We start from the raw sequence: 20867 nt of genomic DNA, 5'->3' as shown, positions 1-20867 counted from the left end.
ATGGACAGCAAGGAGTATAATACAAATCTCAATCGAGGCCGAGAAATAACTATCAATGGGATGCATTGATTTAACTTGTTTTTATCATAAGTTGTGGTCTTTGAGAGAAGTTTTAATGCACAGAAGCTTGTGACACGACAAGCTGACCTCGTGAGGTCAATCCTAACAGAAGGGAGTCCTGCTGTCCAATCACAGAGCTCCTCCTGCCTCCGAACGTCCGGGTCCCTGGCCAATCAGCGCGCGCATCGCGCAGTCAGAGGGGACAGCGAGCACAGATAAAATGTTTGACTTCCATCCATCGTCTCAGAGCATCTTCTCAATCCTCGCAGGACTGTTAGAAAACTGCACGCTGATTTTAAACTCGTCCCTGAGCCCAGGTCCACCGCTGGATAGCAGTCAACAGCTGTAGGAGGGATTCAGTTCGCTCCTGTCGAAGCAACCTGTTACTCAAGGGGAAGGAGACCCGCGACTGTAGATAAGGCGAACTGAAGTAAACTAACTAACAAAGGCTATTTGGGGGGAATTAAAGACGACAAGCGGGCAGCTTGACTCAAAGTGTTCCCTGACACAAAGTCAGGAATCATGACGGCGCTTTCAGGAGGTTTACAGAGAATGATGAGACCGACTCCACACCAGAACTACCCGCGGGGAGGATACTCGCTGGAAGGTAGGGCACCGACACTAGTTGCTACTCGTAATCTCAAGAAAACTTTGAAAGAACTTCTGCAAAGTTTACAAGTTTCTGACTAACTTTAAACCTGCAAAAATAGTATTAATAACGACTTTTCTTAATTTTGTGGCAATCCTGAAGTTTTAGTGTACTTTTATGAAACAAGCAAACGAACAGTGCTGCAATGATTTCTTTTAAAACTGTAGGCTACACATACAGGCCTATACCTATTTATATAGCCTATATTTTGTTTACCTATATGTTCATATTTAAAAAAAAAAATTCTATCTATAAATATGTCATGCTTTGTTTAATTTTAAGATTTTTTTTTCCGGCTCTTTCACGCCACTGGTGGAACGTTTTAACTTAAAAAAAAAATAAATTATTATTTAGGCTGAAAACCTACAAAATTCGTTTTTATAGATAACTTTGCAGTACAGTAAAATCTTTGATTTTATATATTTGATTGAACTTTGAGAGTTTATCTGCTTTTATTAGACGGGCATATCAGATTGCGTGTTTTTTTCCCCTCACCAATATAAATATAGACTATTGTTATTTTAGTAGGGTATATAAAACAATGACAGAACACATTGAAGTCTACAAGTTGTGAATTTCCCACTTACTAAACTGAATCCCATGCTGTCCAGTCTCCACCCCGTTAGGACAGGGTCGGGTCAACCAGCTCGGTGGTGTCTTCATAAACGGCAGACCTCTCCCCAACCACATCCGCCATAAAATCGTGGAGATGGCCCATCACGGTATTCGGCCGTGTGTCATCTCCCGTCAGCTGCGAGTGTCCCACGGGTGCGTCTCCAAAATCCTCTGCCGGTACCAGGAGACAGGCTCCATCAGGCCCGGGGCCATTGGAGGCAGCAAGCCAAAGGTGAGAGAGAGAAAGTTGTAATACATTTACAGAAATGTGACGAAAGCAACAACCAGTGCATTTTATTTCCAGTTGTGATTTTCATCAGAGAGTCAGGACAGGTTTTCAAAATTCGGCAACATATTCCCACTGTGGCACATGATTTAAAATGGTTTCACCTCAACTGTTGCTGAAACACATTAGTTATATAATCTGTGAATTCGCGATCGTTAATTAACGAATCAACTAAACAGTTGATTTAAAGCCACGGAGTTCAACGGAACATTGTGGAAAATCTTTTGGTTATGTAAAATATAAACGTGAATAAAACTGGCTCTTATCTAGCTTTTCAAATTATGGTGTGGCAGCTGCTGGCGTCCTAAATCGTAATTTTCTGCAAATTACAGACTTTTTGTTCAGTTGTGTTTTATGTGGTTGTTGATCTAAAAAAGTGCATTTATTCTTCTTCCCTCGAAAGCAAACCGCGTCTCCAGAGGTGGACAAGAAAATCGAGGAGTACAAGAGAGAAAACCCGGGCATGTTCAGCTGGGAAATCAGGGACAAACTACTGAAAGATGGGATCTGCGACAGGAACAACGTCCCCTCAGGTAGGCCAACGTCTGAAATGTTACAATAAACAATAAACCAGGACGGATGTGAGAATGATTGGCTCGTATTAGGCTACTTTACAAAAAAAAAAACACCTTTATATTAATTGGACAGAATAAGCACAATTAAAGTTTCAGTCATAGGTTTTGTCAACAAGGAACATTTTTGAACCATGTTTCATTTATTATACAATATTTATTAACTTATTGTTGTCCAAACCTTTCCCTCTTCCTCAGTGAGCGCCATCAGCCGCATCATGCGCTCTAAATTCGGCGGAGTTGGTGAGGATGAGGAGGATGAGGAGGAGGATGAAGTAGTGAAGAGGGCGATGGAGGAAAACGAACCGCGGACAAAACACAGCATCGATGGCATTCTGGGAGACAGATGTAAGTTCATTATTTTTACGTGTGCCTTTATAGTGTGCCTTTAAAGGTTTTTAAAAAAAATAGAAATGAATGGGAATATGGAACCGTGCGTCTGACTGGCTTTCGTTGTTTTATTTGTGGCTCAATTGCGGGCACCTTTGTTTTGTTGTGTGTAGCTGTTGAGTGATATTCAGGCAGGTGAAATGAGTGGACTTGTGGATTGTTGGATCGTCAGCATCAATTTATTGGCATGAAATTTTCACAATAATAATAATACGTTAAAAATAAATACTGTAATTATTAGGCTACTTTAATGAATAAAATCTATCAGATGAATGATCATGTTAATAGTGTTTGGACGACTTTTACAGCATCAGGTGTTTACGCATGCGTTTAGACGCGCGCGAGTTAACAAATATGCAAAGAGCTTTAAAAAAAAAAATCAAAAAAAAAAAAAAATCAAACATTTGTCTAACTTCCAAGCCTGAGAAACTTTTTTTTTTTTTTTTTTTTTTTTTTTTACACTTAATCGGACACTTGAGGATGAACTTCAGGGGACAAAGCATGGAGAGTCCATTGAGGCTCACACCTCAGTTTGACGCGCACAAAAGCCAAGCTCTGCAGTGAGCGGCTCAGTGGTGTACAAAAAGATGCCAAGGCCTTTCAAAATAGGGAAAGAAAGGGAGGAAAAAAAAGTGCGGTGACAAAAGGCCGGGAGAAGACATTATGAACCCGCAATGAGCGATGAATTATTCAGGGACAGCAATAGGCCCAGCGCGACCTGGTTTATAGACCGCTCAAAAAAGTGCCAGTTTGTGGGGATTGCCTCAGTGTTTACAGTGAGAAAAGAAAAAGATAAGGCAGAGGAAAGCTCAGACTTGAGGCAGACACCTGTTGATTTACGACCTGTTGAGGACTGAAGAGTGTTACTGCAAAAGGAAAGGTTGCTGTTGGAGACTTAACGCAGTCTATGGTTAATTATTGACGAGGAGTCCTTTAGGAACAGTGGTGTTTTGGAGTGTTATGTAATGATGCGCTTTTATTATTTGTATTTGTTGTTGCAGTTTGTTTTTTTTTCTTTGTTTTTTTCGGACGTTTGTTGAGTTTTAGAGACTCTGCAAATACAATTAAAACAAACATTAAGTTAATACAGCTGGCTAAAGGCCTGTGAATTTAGCCTGAAACGTGTTCAATTCGAGCCAGGCCAAGATAAAAAAAACAATTGAACAGTTCCGTTACTTTTGCGCACGGACCTTTTTTTTTTTTTTTTATCGCTGCTTTTTGTCTTTGCGCATCGAGCATGACGCCTTCAGCCAGTGAGCGCAGCGAAACCCTTCTCTTCACTAGATTAAATCCAAACCTTTTATTTCTCTTCACTTTCATCTCAGACAAAGTCCGCCCCTTTCCTTTCCGCCTAGGGCGCACACATTTAATGCAGTGTCTGTGGGCACTTCCCTCTCTCCCTCATACCAGGCGAGACCTATCCGTATATTGATTAGGCAGCGGACTCCCCAAAACTTTTAAAACTAATTTCGGATTTAAAAAAAAAAACCAACTCAACACATTTGAACACAGAGCAGATTATTCGAATTGGAAATGTTTAAAGTTATCACTAAATTATGATGTACCATCTCCTCTAGCATATTGTTAATCTGATTTGTTATCTTTTAATTATTGGATTAAACTTTAAGGAGTGTATTTGATATAACTAAAAAAACATGTATTGAGAAAATTTGAATTTTTAATAAATCTTTAATTAATAATTTTTTGGCTAATAGGATTTGTTTTTTTTGGAAGAAAACAAATAACATTAACTATTTTGCGTCAAATAGATGACATCCTACATGCAAACAGCTCTGAAGCACTTTTCCTATTGATATACAGAAGAGCTCTATTTCATTCTTGAGAGCTCTATTTCATTCTTGTGTCTCTTTGTGGAAGTAGTTGTTGTTTTTCTCTTTTATAGCACTTCATTAGAATGTGAAAAGGGTGGTTTGGGGACTGAGAGAGTGTCTTCTGGCCAAATATTGATTAAGTAGGTGTTTGCAGAGGCTATTGTTGTGGTGGAGAGAGGCCTGTTGCTCTCTGCCCCTTTCTCCTCTACCACTATTGTTGGCTTTCCTTAAGTGCTAAGATCAAAGCTGACTCATTTAGATTTATTTGTCTGGGAAAAGGGACTGCTAAGGTTTGTGGGATAAAGTATACTGAGCAGCCCCATGTCTGCATGGCATTAGTAAGTAGCTGGAACATTGTGGGAAGAGGATATTTGCTGGGATGGATCCGATGTTAAGTTTTTTTTTTTTTTTTTTTCTTGAGTTGGGGAGGTAGAATTTACTGCATCGTACAGAGTTTCCACAGCATGGTTGAGCAGTTTAAAAATCATTATTTGTGCCATTTATCACATTTGTAGGTAAAGTAAAAATATATCCAACTCAGTGTATCTTTGTTAAATAATTTTAATTGCAAAATTTAATTATGTAACAATGCCAATAATTTATTTCTTGCCATTGTGAGGTCTGAATTGATTAGTAGCACCCTTTCCTCAATTTATTACTGTTAGCACTTTAGCCTTTAGCCTCATTTAACTAATTAAAGTAACCAAAGTGGTGAAAGAGGAGTAGCCACTCTTGCAGGAGCCGTTTATGGCAGTGGGGGTGAAAGGCAGAAAGAAGAAGAAGAAAAAGAAAGCTCAGAAATACAAACAGTCAAAGGGATAACTTTTCTTTAAAGGGAGTCCTGCAGTGCCAAAATGAATGAGCCCAGTTCTTTCAAATCTGCCATGGTGAACGCAGTCAACATGTAATAATTGGTTTCATTGAGGTGCATTCCAACAATCTGCTGCCATTCTCCTGCCTCTATTGTCCAGAGGCAGGCAAATAGCCAGAGGGACAGGAGGAATCAAGTGCTGACAAAACATGAAAGATTTAGCTGCTTTTGTCAAAGGAGCTGAGTAGGACTTTGTTTGTGTAAATAAACTGGGTTACTGGCTCCCTGTGAAGTTGGCATGGATTTAAAATGAGGGAAATTTGGTGAGTGAGGCGAGCAGAAAGATTATATTTGTGTTTCAGGGTGTACCAAAATTTAAAAGCAGTCAAAATGTGGATGTAATATACGTTCAGTTCAAAAGTCGCCGAAGTAGAAATTATGACAATAACAAACTTCCACATGTGGCCGCCTTATCCAAGCCATCTAATCCAATTTTCAAGTTTCATAACTTATATTGTCAGGAGACATTGAAGAATGTAAACAGATATATTTCCCTCACACACAGAGAGCAAAGGCATCTGAGCAGCATGGCAATAACCCAGAACTGTAAACACACAGATAGATGTTGATTTTCTAGAACTTGCGACTGGAGGTTTGGAGGAGACAGAAGGCCTCATCGCAACCAGAGGAATGTCTGCTACAGCCACATTTCCATTTTCCTCTCAGGGCTGGATAATGGAGAATTTTATATGTCGGCCTCATTCTGAGTTTTCCTGTGTTAATAGTACTTGTAATAATTGTTTATCCCAAGAACTGCTGGGAAAAATCAACCAAAATTCACAATGTATTTGAGATAGATAGATAGATAGACAGACAGACAGACAGATAGACAGATAGATAGACAGACAGATAGATAGATAGATAGATAGATAGATGGATAGATGGATAGATGGATGGATGGATGGATGGATGGATGGATAGATAGATAGATAGATAGATAGATAGATAGATAGATAGATAGATAGATAGATAGATAGATAGATAGATAGATAGATAGATAGATGGATGGATGGATGGATGGATGGATGGATGGATGGATGGATGGATGGATAGATAGATAGATAGATAGATAGATAGATAGATAGATAGATAGATAGATAGATAGATAGATAGATAGATAGATAGATAGATAGATAAATGGATAGATAGATGGATAGATAGATAGATAGATAGATAGATAGATAGATAGATAGATAGATAGATAGATAGATAGATAGATAGATAGATAGATAGATGGATGGATGGATGGATGGATGGATGGATGGATGGATGGATGGATGGATGGATGGATGGATGGATGGATGGATGGATGGATGGATAGATAGATAGATAGATAGATAGATAGATAGATAGATAGATAGATAGATAGATAGATAGATAGATAGATAGATAGATAGAGAGAGAGAGAGAGAGAGAGAGAGATGCTTCTTCTCTGTCTCTCCTTTCAAATATAAATAGTCAACACTTTCACGTTCTGTGTTGGCTCTGTCTTTCTCAAAAAAAAAAAAGAAAAAATCCACACTGGCTGATCTGCAACTGAATGCGGAGTCCATGCTTCATTAAAGCCTCTTTCTGCGTTGGCACCCTCATTGTGATCCTCCAATATTAATTCAAAGGACAATTAATGAATGCGGGCCAACTTTGAAGTAATGGGCTGGGGTCCTGCCCTGAGCCGGCCCCTCTGCGCTGATGTACTCTCCACATTCTCCCCACTAACCCCAAAGACACTGTGAAGTGACTGAAAGAGAAGCAATGAGCAATAGAAGGTCAAGGAGAGGAGCCCCAGCAGAAAAAGAGCTCTCTATTTCCTTGGAAGTATTAGCCAAGCAAAACTCTGTGATGGGGAGGATAAAGGAGTGCGAGGAGAAAAGGGTCGGGGCCAAGGGGACTCTGCAAAGAGGAGCACAATGGGATAGTTAATTGAGTAAAGCCAGACAGCGTTGTCAATCACTTAACTTTGTTTAGCCTCAGTTTTTGTGGAGCTGTTTCGTCCAGCACATTGCACATTATGGACACGCCAGCACAACTCTGTTGCTGTTTTGATTAATGTCCTTTTTCCTCTCTGAACAAAGACATCCGCTAAAATAGGCACTGACATTTAACATATACGTTTTAAAGGATATGTGTATTTTAGTTTACAGAATTTATTTGTCAAAAAAATACAGCTCAAATTCAGCATGCAAATATTCTAACCCCCCCCCCCCAAAAAATATATCATGAATCTGTGTTTGTAGGATCAAAAAACAAAGTGGGGAATGTGATGATGGTTTCTCTAGCTGTAGAGTGTCTGTGAAGTTTTGTTGCAGGGTCAGTGGTGAGGCCGTCTTCGCTGCAGCGCTGTGCAGTTGCTGTGAAAAGGTCAGGGGCTAACCTAGGGTCAGTTGACTGTTAAAACTATCAGGCCCCAGGAAGACGAGGTTACAATAATGTTTGGGGAAAAGACATCAATTGACAAACTACCATCAGTGTGTCTCCCACCAAGGAATCAGATCATTTTCATTTTACAGTGCAGAGACTTCCCGAGGTTTTGTTGGTATTTGAAAATGTTACACTGGCTTCTCTGAATGGTTTGGTTGTCCGTCTCGCCCCAAACGAGGCCGGGCTGACGTGGATCTCTGCTGGTTATTCTCTGTTTGACTGGAACGTGCGGCAGACTGGCCTGTTGCTGCAGCCCTGCGTGGGTTCTTTGCAGTCGCTTTGTCCCTGCCCCGAGGGTGGAAATGCCACCGTGAAACTGTCACCTAACTGCACCACAGTGGAACTAAATAATAACCACCACACACTGGGCACGCATAATAGCCATGCAGGGACATTTGTGGCTTTTTGTCACCGCACCAATATTAGACAGAGATACATCTTTCAACTTCATATCGCCAGCTATTTCTTTGTCAGTTAAGTGCCAACCTCCTGCACTTATTCACTCCTTTTTTTTTTTCTGTCCATCACATCATCATCTCCCTCTCTTTTTCTCTCTATCTGACCCCCCCCCCCCACCTCCCCTTCCCAGGCAGCTGCGGGGTTGCTGGGGGCTCTTTAGCAAGTCAAGTGAGCAGCCCACTCACTCCCATTTTTCCCTTAACTGTTAACCCCAGCTGAGCCCATAAGCTGTCAGTTAACTATTCTTTTCGTCCGGTGCATCTGCTCGCTCTGGCTCTATGTGGCATGCCACTATTTTATTCAGTGGCCCACTCGCACTACGCTCTGTGTCCTGAAAGGGCCAAATCTACTTCCCTGGGCAAATAGCTAGTTCATTTGTCTCTTCTGCCCTTTGTTTTGTGTTGCGAACACATGTCACCAGCTCAATTACCTTCTCTATTAACAGTCCCCGGAGGAAGGGCTAGCCAGCCCCTACCAAGACAAGGCTATAAACTTCCCCATATGCTCTGCTTCACTTTCTCTTTCTCTCTGCGGCTTCATCAGTTTTCCTTCATTTCACAATTTCGTACATCTTCCTTTAATATGAGTCTCTCTCACACTCTCTGTCACACGTTCCACCGCTTACAGTTCTTGTCATCTCTAACTACGTGTGAATTCGTATGCACATGCGAGCACAGAAACATGGTTGCGTGTGCCTGTGCATGTCTCTTCATATTAACGTCTCTTGAAGTAGTGCGTATGTATGTGTGTGTGTGTGTGTGTGTGTGTGGGGGGGGTGAACGCTTAGCAAGACGAGTCCTAGCCGAGGTTGTCCACGCAATAAACAAGAGCAGTCTTTATCCTCCCAGTTGGAATCCTTTCTGGGTTTTTTTTGGCCTGTTCGAGGCGCTCCTGCTGCAGGTGAAGCTAATGGAACTGGACGTTCCTCAAGTTCACGTATGTGACCCTCTGGAGTTTATCTTCCCTGCCTGTCAGTCTCCTCTATTGATCAACATGGTTCTGTTTACCTTGACTGGTGGGTCTGTTGCATTGTCCTTTCTGTGTTGATGTCAGAGTGTGTATTATGTATCTCTATGCACATCTGTTTAGTTCTTTTTTTTTTTTTTTTTACAAGTATCTGGTCAGGAAAAGGAACTTGTTGAATTCACTTGTTGAATTCACTTGTTGAACACTTTAAACGGTACTAAATACCATCCATATCTACTCTGCTATCTAAACTAGCTTGTTATTAGTTTATTATCCCACATCCCACTTTGTTTTGAAACAACTGTTTTATGGATAATTCTTCGGCAGCCTCAATTTCCGCTTGTGGGATAATAATCTATCTTTCCATTAAGATTCTTGTCAGAGCCACAGACAAACTGTGAGCGGCGATGGAGTATTTTCAGCTCCCCAGTGCTTTAGCTGCAGCGTAAAATTTGATTTGGGTGTTTAAGTAAGGAGGTCGAGGCCTCCCTTTGTGTGTTTAGTATCCTCTTCTGTCGTTTGTTGCCGGGAATGTGTGGGAACAAGTCTGCTTCTGCATCGGCGTGCCTTATAAATTGATCCACGGCAGCGCAAGAGCCTTGTTTGAAAATGTCAAAGATGTGGCTGTGGTGACACGGTGAGCGCAGAGAAAGAGAGAAATGAAGTGAATGGACAGGACAGGTCCCACTTTTAAGAATGACCAGTAGCCCTATTTGCCTCAGCTTGGCACCCCACACCGCTTCCCCAGCATCTTCTTCAGGTGCCTTCAGCCTCCCATCTCCTCTCCATGTCAACCCTTCTACTCCCCAACCCCCAACTTTGTGCACCTCGGGCCGTGGAGGGAGGGGATGAAGGGGTGCTCCCCTGCTGTGCCCCTCCACAGCCCCCAGTGGCCCTTCTCTGGACCCCTTTGTGCACCCCTCTTCTCCCTCCCACTCTTCATTCCCCCACTCAGCCCCTGGCTCTACAGCCCCCCATCTCACCCTTCAGCCCCCACCCCACTCCCCTGCTGGGCAGGTGACAGGCCCCTGAATGCGGGCCCGGGCGTCCCTGATGGCTCCTACAGATGGAGCGTGGTAATCGGTCCAATAGAGCCCTGCCACAGGCTTTTCCCTGCTAAGATACAAAGGCTTGGCCACATCACTTCCAAAAAAAAAAAAAAGAGACAGAGAGTGAGAGAGGAAGAGAGAAAAAGAGAAAGAGCAAGCCAGAGGATGACAAAAGCAACACTGTCGTTTGCCATTAAGGGAGAGTCTGTGACGGAGTGTTTTCTCTGTCGCTACTAATAATAAAAACAGGGAGGGAAAAAGGGAGCAAAAGACAGAAATAAAAGGGGCAAAGGAGAAGAGATCCACCCCCAACCCTGTAGTTAACATGAGTTACTGTGCCAATGGGGATCTTTCCCCTCCGAGGAGTTTTATGAGCTCTCCTTCCCTCCTTCAGGAATCTTTTCGTTTCTGCTCCGTCATTCATTCTTCAATCCTTTTTTTTTTTTTCTCTTTCTCTCTCTCTTCCTTCAACATTAAAATGGTATTGACATTGCATGTTACTTCACGTGCAGTTTTTTTTTCTTTTTTTTTTCTATTATTCTCTTCTGGTGGTGTAAGTTGATTAATGGAAGTTGCGCCTAATAACTTTGAGGCACAGTATTACTTTCATGCTGTGTGGCTTTCTCGTAACGCCTGCTGTATTATAAAATTTGCTCCAGTTGGTCTCCGGCCACAACTTTACTTAAACAAACTCCATCCCAAACTCATAGTGCACGCTCCAGGAGTATTGAAGCATCCAACCAATCCCCAGCGAGTCTATATGCCAGCGTGGCGCCCTTTGGTTCAAATGTAATAAAGAGCTCTTCTCAGCATCAGAATCTTGTGTGCCGGCGGTCCTTAGCGCAGCAGCATTCCCAAAGGCCAAATCCGTGTGTAATGCCTGGTCAGACACACACTGGCAACCGGTGCAAACATTTCCTGCTTGGCTCCAAAGGCTCCAGAGGCAAGGGGAGATCCCGGTGCCCCTCCCTCCACGTCTGACTTGGCACTTTTTAATTAAAGCCTTCAATCTGGTGGGCAAAGGGAAAATGAGCAGTCTGGGGGAAAACAGAAGAGCTTCAGTCCTCTGCTGCTTGGTCGTTGCTTACACCTGTCTCGCCCTGCTTTTGAGTCCCTGATTTCTTCTCTCGCAGCGTAGGTGTTTGCTGCATAGTCTCAACGTCGAAAAGGTGCAGTGAACCCTCCTCACGAGGTTTAAGAGGTCCCTCTGGGATGGATTCGAACTCTTTCTGTCTTGTGTCCATCTGTGTTTGACACATTGTCATAGACTATACATTCACGGCGTGAAAGCCCCACAGCCCAGACGCAGCAGATGCATGTTTGTGAGAGTGCGTACGACTGAGAAAGAGAAGCGGGATTGGACACATGTAATGGTGGACAATGGCAGGCTGTCACGCTAGTTTGTGGTGCCTAATCATTATTTAATAGACGGGTAACCCTCCCCCCAAAATGAAGAAATAGTCCTCTGTCTCTCGTCTCAAGCCTTCTTCTGCTGAATTAGACCCCTATAGATGTCTCCCAGTTACGCAGACGCTCTCTTCTGCCCTCAACTGAACAAACAGATTAAAAAGCACCTGCGAAGGGCTGCCTTCCCCTCACTATGGGACCCTATCGGCATAGCACACAGCATGGCTAAGACTGTGAGAGACACAGTGTCCCAGGGAATCGATGCCCCGGAGGGATCTAGTCCTCTTTAATCCATGTTCAAGCAGCCTCTGGCTTTTGATCCCCTCAGGAATCACTGAGGAGTTTAAGAGAGCAGGAGGACACAATCTAAAGTGGCTCTGCACCATGTGTTGTACTCAGCATAATCTATTGTCTCCGATCTGGCCATTGTATCCCAACTTAGTATTGACTACAAAGTTTCATTCTGTATGAGCCTGGCACATATGAATGTTGAAGTAACAGCCTGTTTGTTTTGCAATTGCAGCCAGTCACTCGGACGAGGGCTCCGACGTGGACTCTGAGCCCGGCCTGCCTTTGAAGAGGAAGCAGCGGCGCAGTCGGACCACCTTCACAGCGGAGCAGCTGGAGGAGCTGGAGAGGGCCTTCGAACGCACACACTACCCCGACATCTATACGCGAGAGGAGCTGGCTCAGCGGGCCAAACTGACGGAGGCTCGCGTTCAGGTTAGACGCACGCACGTACGCACGCATGCACGCACGCACGCACGCACGCACGCACGCACACACACACACACACACACACACACACACACACACACACACACACACACACACACACACACACACACACACACACACACAGACGCACACGCGTGTGCTTCAACCACAAAGTCCCGGAGACCGAATCTTGACAGCACAGCAACGTGTCAGCCTGTCATGGATATGTGTCATGTGTGCGTTAAATTGCCATAGGATGTTGCCACACATTCCTTACAGCCATTAGACACGTGTTACCCCCTTCCAACAACCCTTGACCGCATACTAGACCCCTTCTGTGCACGGACAGACACAGATACACTGCAGCCACTGTGTGTGAAGACAGCTTCCAACTTTTGCCAAAGTTTAAGCAAAAGGGGCGATTTGAAGATCTCAAAATAGATGCTTGCTTTAGATAGTTTGCTAATATAGGCCTTCAGGCGTTATCTGAACCCTGTGACTCGCAGTAGCGCACAAAGATGTAATGTCTGTGGTTTCACTACACACTCCAGATGTTAAGATCTCTATCAGTTCAGCTCCCTGTAATGGAACAGAGAGGCCTCACACACACACACACACACACACACACACACACACACACACACACACACACACACACACACACACACACACACACACGCGTATATGTATATATATATATATATATATATACATATCTATGTCTATATATATGGCACCAAGCACAATAACAAATATAGAAAACCATATAGGCACTGTATGTGTGAAGTCCCTTTGTTAGGTTAGCAGATAAATAAACACTTCTTACGCTTGTCTACGTTTTTCTCTCAGGTGTGGTTCAGCAACAGAAGAGCCCGGTGGAGGAAGCAAGCAGGAGCCAATCAGCTGATGGCATTTAACCACCTCATCCCAGGTGGTTTCCCTCCATCAGCTATGCCAGGCCTGCAGTCCTATCAGCTATCAGACAGCCCCTACCCTCCGACTTCTCTAGCTCAGGGTGCGCACAACTGAACACACCCAAATATACTTTTACGTTTATTCCTTAAAATGTTGGAACTGAATCATCAGCAGATTTGATGACATGAAATCTGTTCTTACAACAGTCACTTGTTTTCTTGATTTACGCAACATGGGATTTTAAGTCGAATGTTTTGCTCATCAGCTTCTGAGCAGCCCAGCACGGTCCACCGGCCGCAGCCTCTACCACCCACCTCCGTGCACCAGAGCGGGCTCAGCTCATCGGCGGGTTCCCAGGACGGAAGCTCGGCATACTGCCTGTCTTCTGGACGACACAGCTTCTCAGGATACTCGGACAGCTTCGTGGCTCCGACAGGACACAGCAACAGTGTCAACCCGGGCATCAGCAACAGCCTCTCCCCACAGGTTAGCCTGAAACACACAGACATACATGAAGAAACATTAGCATGCATGTACATACTACACCTGTACACACATCTAATTTGTCTCAAAAAACACACACACATCTGTCTACCTGCATCATATCAGGAAACAGCTTGTTCATGAAATGTACCGTACGGTTGGATAATAATCACACAAACACACACACACACACACACACACACACACACACACACACACACACACACACACACACACACACACACACACTTCTGTGTGACCTCGGAGGTGTCACTGCGGTGACATTGATGAAACCTTGTTAGGCTAAAGGACTCGGTAGCTTTTCATTTTTGTTTATTCTGACAGACAGTTTGATGAATTTAAAACGTGGCACACGTCATTCTTTGGAGACAGACGGGACCAGACACCAGGAAGGATGTATGGATGTGGGATGATGACACAAATCAAAACTGAAAAGACAATTATGGTCGATTACACAGTCATCAGTGTCCATCAGTGGCTCCCTACCAGCCCAGAAGATGGACTAACAGGCGTAAAACGAGCTTTTAACCGCCACAAAGGGTGGCCGGCCCACATGCAATGCATGCTGGGTACTAATTCCCATGAGAGAGAATCTCAGACTCCTGTCAGGCACAGATAAAAAACTGCCTCAGGCAGGTTTGTTACTATTTGTATGCCTGAGGATGTATAGAACAAGAAGCTTCGTTGTAGCTGCCAGGTGCTCGGTCAGAAAGTGGTAGGTGGCACCATATTGGCTGAAGCTATAATTGACTGCTTTGATATACGAGTTCTAATTATGGACGAGAATTTGTTGTTTCCTTCTTAATAACAAGCCATATATACTTTTAAAACATTTTTATTTCTACTGGACAGATAAAAGTATGCACAGACAGGGGAGTGGAAATAAAGAGTGTCAGCGGTTGATGGGTTTTAATCTTGAACTGCTCTGCCAATTCAGAATCTGCACTTCAGATAATTTCTTTGTTGAAGCATAACTGGTATGCAAGCGTACTAGTAGCTGCCTTCGTGTAAGCGGTTGTGGTTCGAGTTCACACACCCACAAGGTCACCAGGGGACTTTAACGCCAATAAAGAGGCCAAAGGTACAGAGGCCTCATGGATGGTTTCGACATTAACCTCAGTGGGAAGGTCTGTACGGAGTGGACATCTCATCTTGCACATCGGACGGCGTGCCCTGAATGTTTTCTCAGTCTGGAATTGCAATCACTGAATGTTCCAGTGTCTTAATTGATTGGAATGAAGAAATCTATCCCCTCCTAACAAAGTGTGTAATTTATGCAAATGACTCACTTTGTTGGCTAATTTGTTTTAATTTATGTATTCATTGCAGCTGTTTGAATGTATATTGCAATACAGTTTTCTCCATTTCAGATGTGGATAGAATTAATTTCCTGATTCTAACGTAATAAGGGAGCGGAAATGAGAATTGATTAAATTCTATGACATTGATAGTTAATACACGAAGACCTCTTTGCACTTCGAAAACTTTACAGCTGCAGTTTGTCAAATAGCCGCATAGTACGGTTGATTTTCTATCAAATCCAGCCTGGTATTATCTGGTCATCTGAACTCCAAATCTGTCTATAAAAGCTACTCTACCTACTATTCTGTATCCATCAGGAGATTCAAGGGTTCATTTAACTCCAGATATGATCACATTAAAGCACCATGGAGTTTTGATATGGATATAATTTACTTTAGATAGGTGATATTCTTGTCTGAGCAGTAAGCTTTGCATCAGGAGCAGCAGTCAGGCCGATGGTTTCCCCCGTCTCTGGCGTTTCACTGCTGATCTGGTGCATACCAAAGCAATCCTTTCTCACCAAGGAAGCAAGCGGCCAGGATTTGCACCCCCCTGAGACCTAATCCCCGGAACAACCTCAAAACAGACACACCATCGGGAACTGCTGCTGTTTCAGTTGTAGTGCAGGAACGCATGAGCACGTAGATCAGACACAGACCCGACACAAGCATGTGCATGCCACACAAACTCATGTTTGCACACAAATGCATGGAAACCCAAGTGATGTATACATTACATTTAAGTTCACGAGGAACATAGAAAAAAAAAAACTTCATTTGAAGCCAGTAGAAAACTGCTATTTTTAAGTGATCATTTAATTAATTAGATTATTTAATGAGCATTTTTTTTTCACCGAGGCCTTGTGCCTATTTATTGGTGACACATTTTTTTTAATCTGTAGGATCTGTGCATAAATAAAAATGAATATATCCGTTGTTATTTATTTAAAAATATCCAAATAATTTGTGGAAGAGCCTGACATACACACTTTCTCAGCAGTAAGAGAAATGCTGGTTTGGTTGGCGGGCCACATATCAGATGTGTGAGGTCAGATCCCTCCGACAGACAAACTTTAAATTACATACATTAAAGGCACCTGAGGTTGCCTCAGTATGTGCACATGTGCATGTATGTGTGCCAGCTGGCTGTCAATCAGGAAAAGCCTTGTTTTTACATCATTCCCTGTTACTTATTCTTCACCTTTCCTTTAGTCCGAGGGTGTTTGGTTTGGTTCTTGGCTTTAGCTCTGTTTTCTCCTACATGGACTGTAACTCTTCTTCTCTCTTTCACTCCATTTCCGAAGACATTTTCATGACTTCGCTTCTCACGCGATCCATTGTGCAGCTGCTCACAATGTATCACTGATACCCCGACACCCCTGACATCGGAACAAAAAAAAAAAAAAAAAAAAAAAAAAAGCTCCCTGCTCGTGCACGCACACACACCTACGGTTGCATACACGGCTCTGTACGCAGGAGAGGTAGCTCTCAGATCCATACACAAACATGCCCGACCCCTCATTCCCTCGTACCCTTTGGCCTCTTTACCCGGGCCTCACAAGGACACGGTGATTTCAGGGCATCAAGAGAAGATGGGAAAGTAAAAGAAAGCGATACAACTCATGAGTGTACACATTTACTTTATTTTCCTTAAATTCCACTTAAAACACATCACACTCTCATTGTTTTTACAAGTTTGGCCAAATCTAGACTCTTTCTTTTCTATTTATTCCATTTGTAAGAAAATGCTACGAGTCCGCAAATGTCATGACAAGAAAGAGTAAGAGGAAAGAAAAATATTTTCTTTCATCTACTTCCATAAATATGACAGGATAACTCCATCAGAAACCGCTAGTTGGCTAAAGGATTGAACTCTTTAGCCACTGTCAGCTCCCCAGTCAGTCAAGCGGAGTAAAGAGAACCACATGTGTGAGGGAAGCCAGTAATAATGTATTTCTGACAGTGAACAAAGAGAGGGCCTACACTTAGGCCCACCTGAGTGGAGTGGAAAAGATGACTGAATATTGAAGCATCACGTAAAAAAAAAAAAGAAAAAGAAAAAAAAAGGAGAGAATAAATTGACTTTGTGTGATGTATTTTAATTTGAATGTCATGGTGCAACCAGAACATCTTTTCCTATTCTAATCACCCAGTTTTCCCTCTGTGTCCCCCTTCAGGTGATGGGCCTGTTGAACCCAGGCGGAGTGCCACATCAGTCCCAGAGCGACTTTGCCCTCTCTCCACTGACCGGAGGCCTGGAGCCCAACGGAGGCATGGCTGCCAGCTGTCATGGCTCCCAGCGCCTGGAGGCTATCCCAGGCCTGACCAGTATGCCTACTCTGCCGAGCACTCAGTCTTACTGCCCACCCTCCTATACTTCCCCAGCCTACGCCGTGGACCACCACCCTTCCTACCAGTATGGACAGTACAGTCAGAGCAAGGTAAATATACTTTGTTTGCCTAAAGGGGGTTTTCATACTGATTCATACTGACTTCCCAGCTGATTAAGGGGTGTTTAAAAGAGAGGTTGTATCCTCCTATATAACCTCTGCTCTAGCTGTGTGCTTTAGTTTAGATTTTCTAACTCCTACCCCATGTTAACTGCACAGGCCCCTCTGATGAGTGAGCTTCTCAAATCGCCCTGCGCTGCGCTGAAATTACATTTGTGTTAGCGAAAGCTAGTGGCCAGGTTACCTCAGTTTACATTACCATCATTGGACCTATCCACGCGGCCCGATGCTTAAAACCCAACACACACATTTTCACTCGCTGTCCTTTCATGACCCCGTATGATGAGCCTGCCCATCAAATCCTCAGTGTAGCTCACCTAGCCATGTAATGACCCCTGTGTAACAAAGATAGCCGCCCAAATGAAAGGAGCCACTTCCCAAAGCGTGTTTGACAGGAGGGAGGGGGGTGGGGGTGTGTGTGAGGGTGGGGGCGGTATGCCGTTGGGGCTGATCTGAGGTACACTACCACATGTTGACTGGCCCATCAGTGGCAACATCTTGATGTCATTAATTTAGCCAGTCCTGGGAGAGACCCACTTGTAGCTTTTGGGGGTTTGGTAAAATGTGTGTGTGTGTGTGTGTGTGTGTGTGTGTGTGTGTGTGTGTGTGTGTGTGTGTGTGTGTGTGTGTGTGTGTGTGTGTGTGTGTGTGTGTGTGTGTGTGTGTATGTCTGTGTCTGTGTCTATGTGAGAAGCAGGAGTATATGTGTACAAGTATAAAAGCAGGGTAAGAGGCTCTTTAACAGGGGGCGATTATGGCCCTTGGCAGGCCAGGATTAGAACCATGTGTCCCACTGGAGGTCAGATTTGAAGTTGTTATTGATCAGTGAAACAGTGCCAGAGATTCAGGTTAAAGCTCAGTCTCAGCAAACCAACCAACCACACAAAACTCAAAGAAGGTCTGCAGATATTCCCAAAGCTCTTTACCTATAAGTTTTATTATTTAACCTCGGACCCCAGTTTCCACCGTCACCTGCTCTCACCTACTCTTAAAAAGGCCTCCTGTCATCCGCAGCCCTTCTTCTCAACTTCACGCCTCTCATTTGACTTTCTCCACACTCTGTTAGCCATCAGAAGATTTACAGTGAATAAAATTACAAAAAAAATCTTGAATCCCCTTTATGTCGTCCTCTGTCCTCCTCAGGTGCCGTTCATTATATGAAGCCCCTCAACCTGGCCTGAACAAGACGCTCGCCTGCCCACGCTGACATTCATCCCTGGAGAACACCACCACCCGCTGCCTCTGCCAACTTCCCCAGCCCCGAGGACAGCAAGACGGGACAGGAGGAGGTGGAAGGGTTGACGTGTTCTCCTTCAGCAAGGAAAGAGACTACTTGAAGTGGAGGTGGAGCAACGGCGACAAAGGGGGTCAACTGGAATAATTAGGACCAAAGGCACAGCCTCTCCCGTTACCTGATACTGGCTTTTGCTTGTACGTCACCCTCCGAGGACCAAGCACGCTTCGTTGTCCACGCTTCATGAGGAAAAGCAAAAGGGATGGGGAAATGGGGAGTAAATACATTCAAGACCTGGTATTTGATTTTTGTAATAAGTGGCAGAGATGCAGGTTGAGGTGGACTTTTTAAAGCCGCCTGGTGCTTCTGTGGCCCAGCTCGATAGGCGAAGGGTGTGTCTCATGGTTGATGGTTATCAAAAGGCTGGAAAATGCGTTACGCTCAGCTGCGGTGCTCTTCTTGGAATGTCTTCATCACGATGTCTTAGGACAAGGACATGAACTGTGATGTGATTCTTGTGATGAAAATGTGACTACGCCGGGAGAACCAGCAAAAAGGCATGAAGTGAAGCCAAGTGGAGTCACAGTGAATCCGCTGCAACCCAAAGAAAGTGCAATACATTCATACCTCACGTAATGTAAATTAACACGGATCAAATGTCCCTGATTATATCGTCGAACACATGCTCTCTCCTTTTAATGTCATTAATTCTGGGTTGTATGCATTGATCAATCAGGGGAAATCATCAACAGATGAAAAATAGCAAACATAGTCATGATGTCATGAAGCCAAAAAAAAAATCTCTGCCAGTGAATACATTATTCAGTTTGACAGTTAATTTTTTTTTTGTTTTTTGCATGTTAAATTAGTTTCCATCAGGAACTATTAGTTCCATTTCTTATTTATTTAGTGTTGTTCAAGTGTCTCTTCTGTACGTCTTGTATAAGCGCTCCTCAGTGGTTAAGTCTTACGCAACGTTCATTATTCACGTTTTTTCCTTTTGTATAATTTTCATTTACAATGGCGTGAAATGATTTTGTTGTAAGAAGTTTTGTGTATAATATAGCACTATTTACTATTTATAATAAACTACGTGAAAACGTTGTGATTTTGAATTGGTGTCATTTTAAATTAAAAACCTACACGTTTAAATTTGACAAATTTAAGGATTAAAAAAAAATTGTAAATAAATAAGGGCTTCTGCAGTTATTGCCCAGAATTTAATACCTGGCCGGGTGAGGAAAACATAACAGTAAATAATTGGACAGCAAACCAAGTAAATGAAAGGAAAATAAAAGTAGTAGTGGCAGTAGTAAATCTAAGGGATTCTTTTTGATTTCTGGTCACATTTTCTGAGACTTGTGCAGGATGCCTTGGGGTGACTTGAGGCTGCAGTCCTGTGGGTTTCCAGCTGTTTTTCACTTTCTATCTAAATCCAGATAAGCAGCACAGTGACAATAGCTACTCTGTGAGTGCTGTGCACCTCATGCACACTCCTGCAGCACTAAATCATAAATATATCCCTTTTCATAAACACTCCTTTTGGACAAATTCCTGCTCCCTGGTGGCTCCTTCACACCCCTTAATGACTAAAGCAGAGCTGCTGTAAATGACATAAGCACAGCAGCCCGCAGACACACCGGGACCTCGGTCGCTGACATGGCTATACAGGGTTCAGAAGGCTGCAAGCTCTCAGCGCCAAACAGAAACAAAAACACTGTTCACCCAGTTGGCAGACTTCTCAAAAGGTTACAGATACGGCCGGTGCATTTTTATCATTCCGGGTCGTTTTGTTTTCCTCCTCTCTTCTCAAGTTTTAAGGATCGGGTGTGCAGCTGTCCATGTCATTCACAGTACATGTCTAAAAGGAGCATTTATGAGAAGGTTTTTCGGTGCTTTAATAAGTTTTTAACATTTTTCTGAATCTGTGTTTGAGCATGTTTGTTTGCACTTGTTTATGCTCCGTTTGTGTGTTCAAAGCGATAAGATCAAGACAAGATCGCATTTCACTATTTTCTTTGCTCTACACAAACTTTTCTTTTTTTTTCTTTTTTTTTTTTTTACAAGTGCTCAACTTGTAAGACACAGTGAGTGAAAAAGCCAAAGGGTTGC

At 43.3% G+C, this 20867-nt stretch overlaps 1 protein-coding gene across 1 annotated transcript; it reads left to right on the top strand.

Annotated features, from left to right (window-relative positions):
• Positions 1–272: 272 nt before the first annotated feature.
• On the top strand, positions 273–19858 carry LOC138614700 (paired box protein Pax-3-like). The gene is made up of 9 exons (XM_069688264.1): positions 273–667; positions 1321–1556; positions 2014–2143; positions 2381–2530; positions 12098–12297; positions 13141–13306; positions 13472–13692; positions 17189–17452; positions 18665–19858. Exons 1-9 carry the CDS (start codon positions 583–585, stop codon positions 18680–18682), a joined length of 1470 nt encoding a protein of 489 aa, XP_069544365.1. The 5' UTR covers positions 273–582; the 3' UTR covers positions 18683–19858.
• The last annotated feature ends 1009 nt before the right edge of the window (positions 19859–20867 follow it).

This window comes from Brachyistius frenatus, unplaced genomic scaffold (genome assembly GCF_029030835.1).
Source record: "Brachyistius frenatus isolate BFR_SWC_R1_liver_20210118 unplaced genomic scaffold, ASM2903083v1 Contig_552, whole genome shotgun sequence".
NCBI classification, from domain to species: Eukaryota; Metazoa; Chordata; class Actinopteri; family Embiotocidae; genus Brachyistius; species Brachyistius frenatus.
The sequence above is the reverse complement of the archived record's forward strand: the minus strand, read 5'-3'. Positions and strand labels throughout refer to the sequence as shown.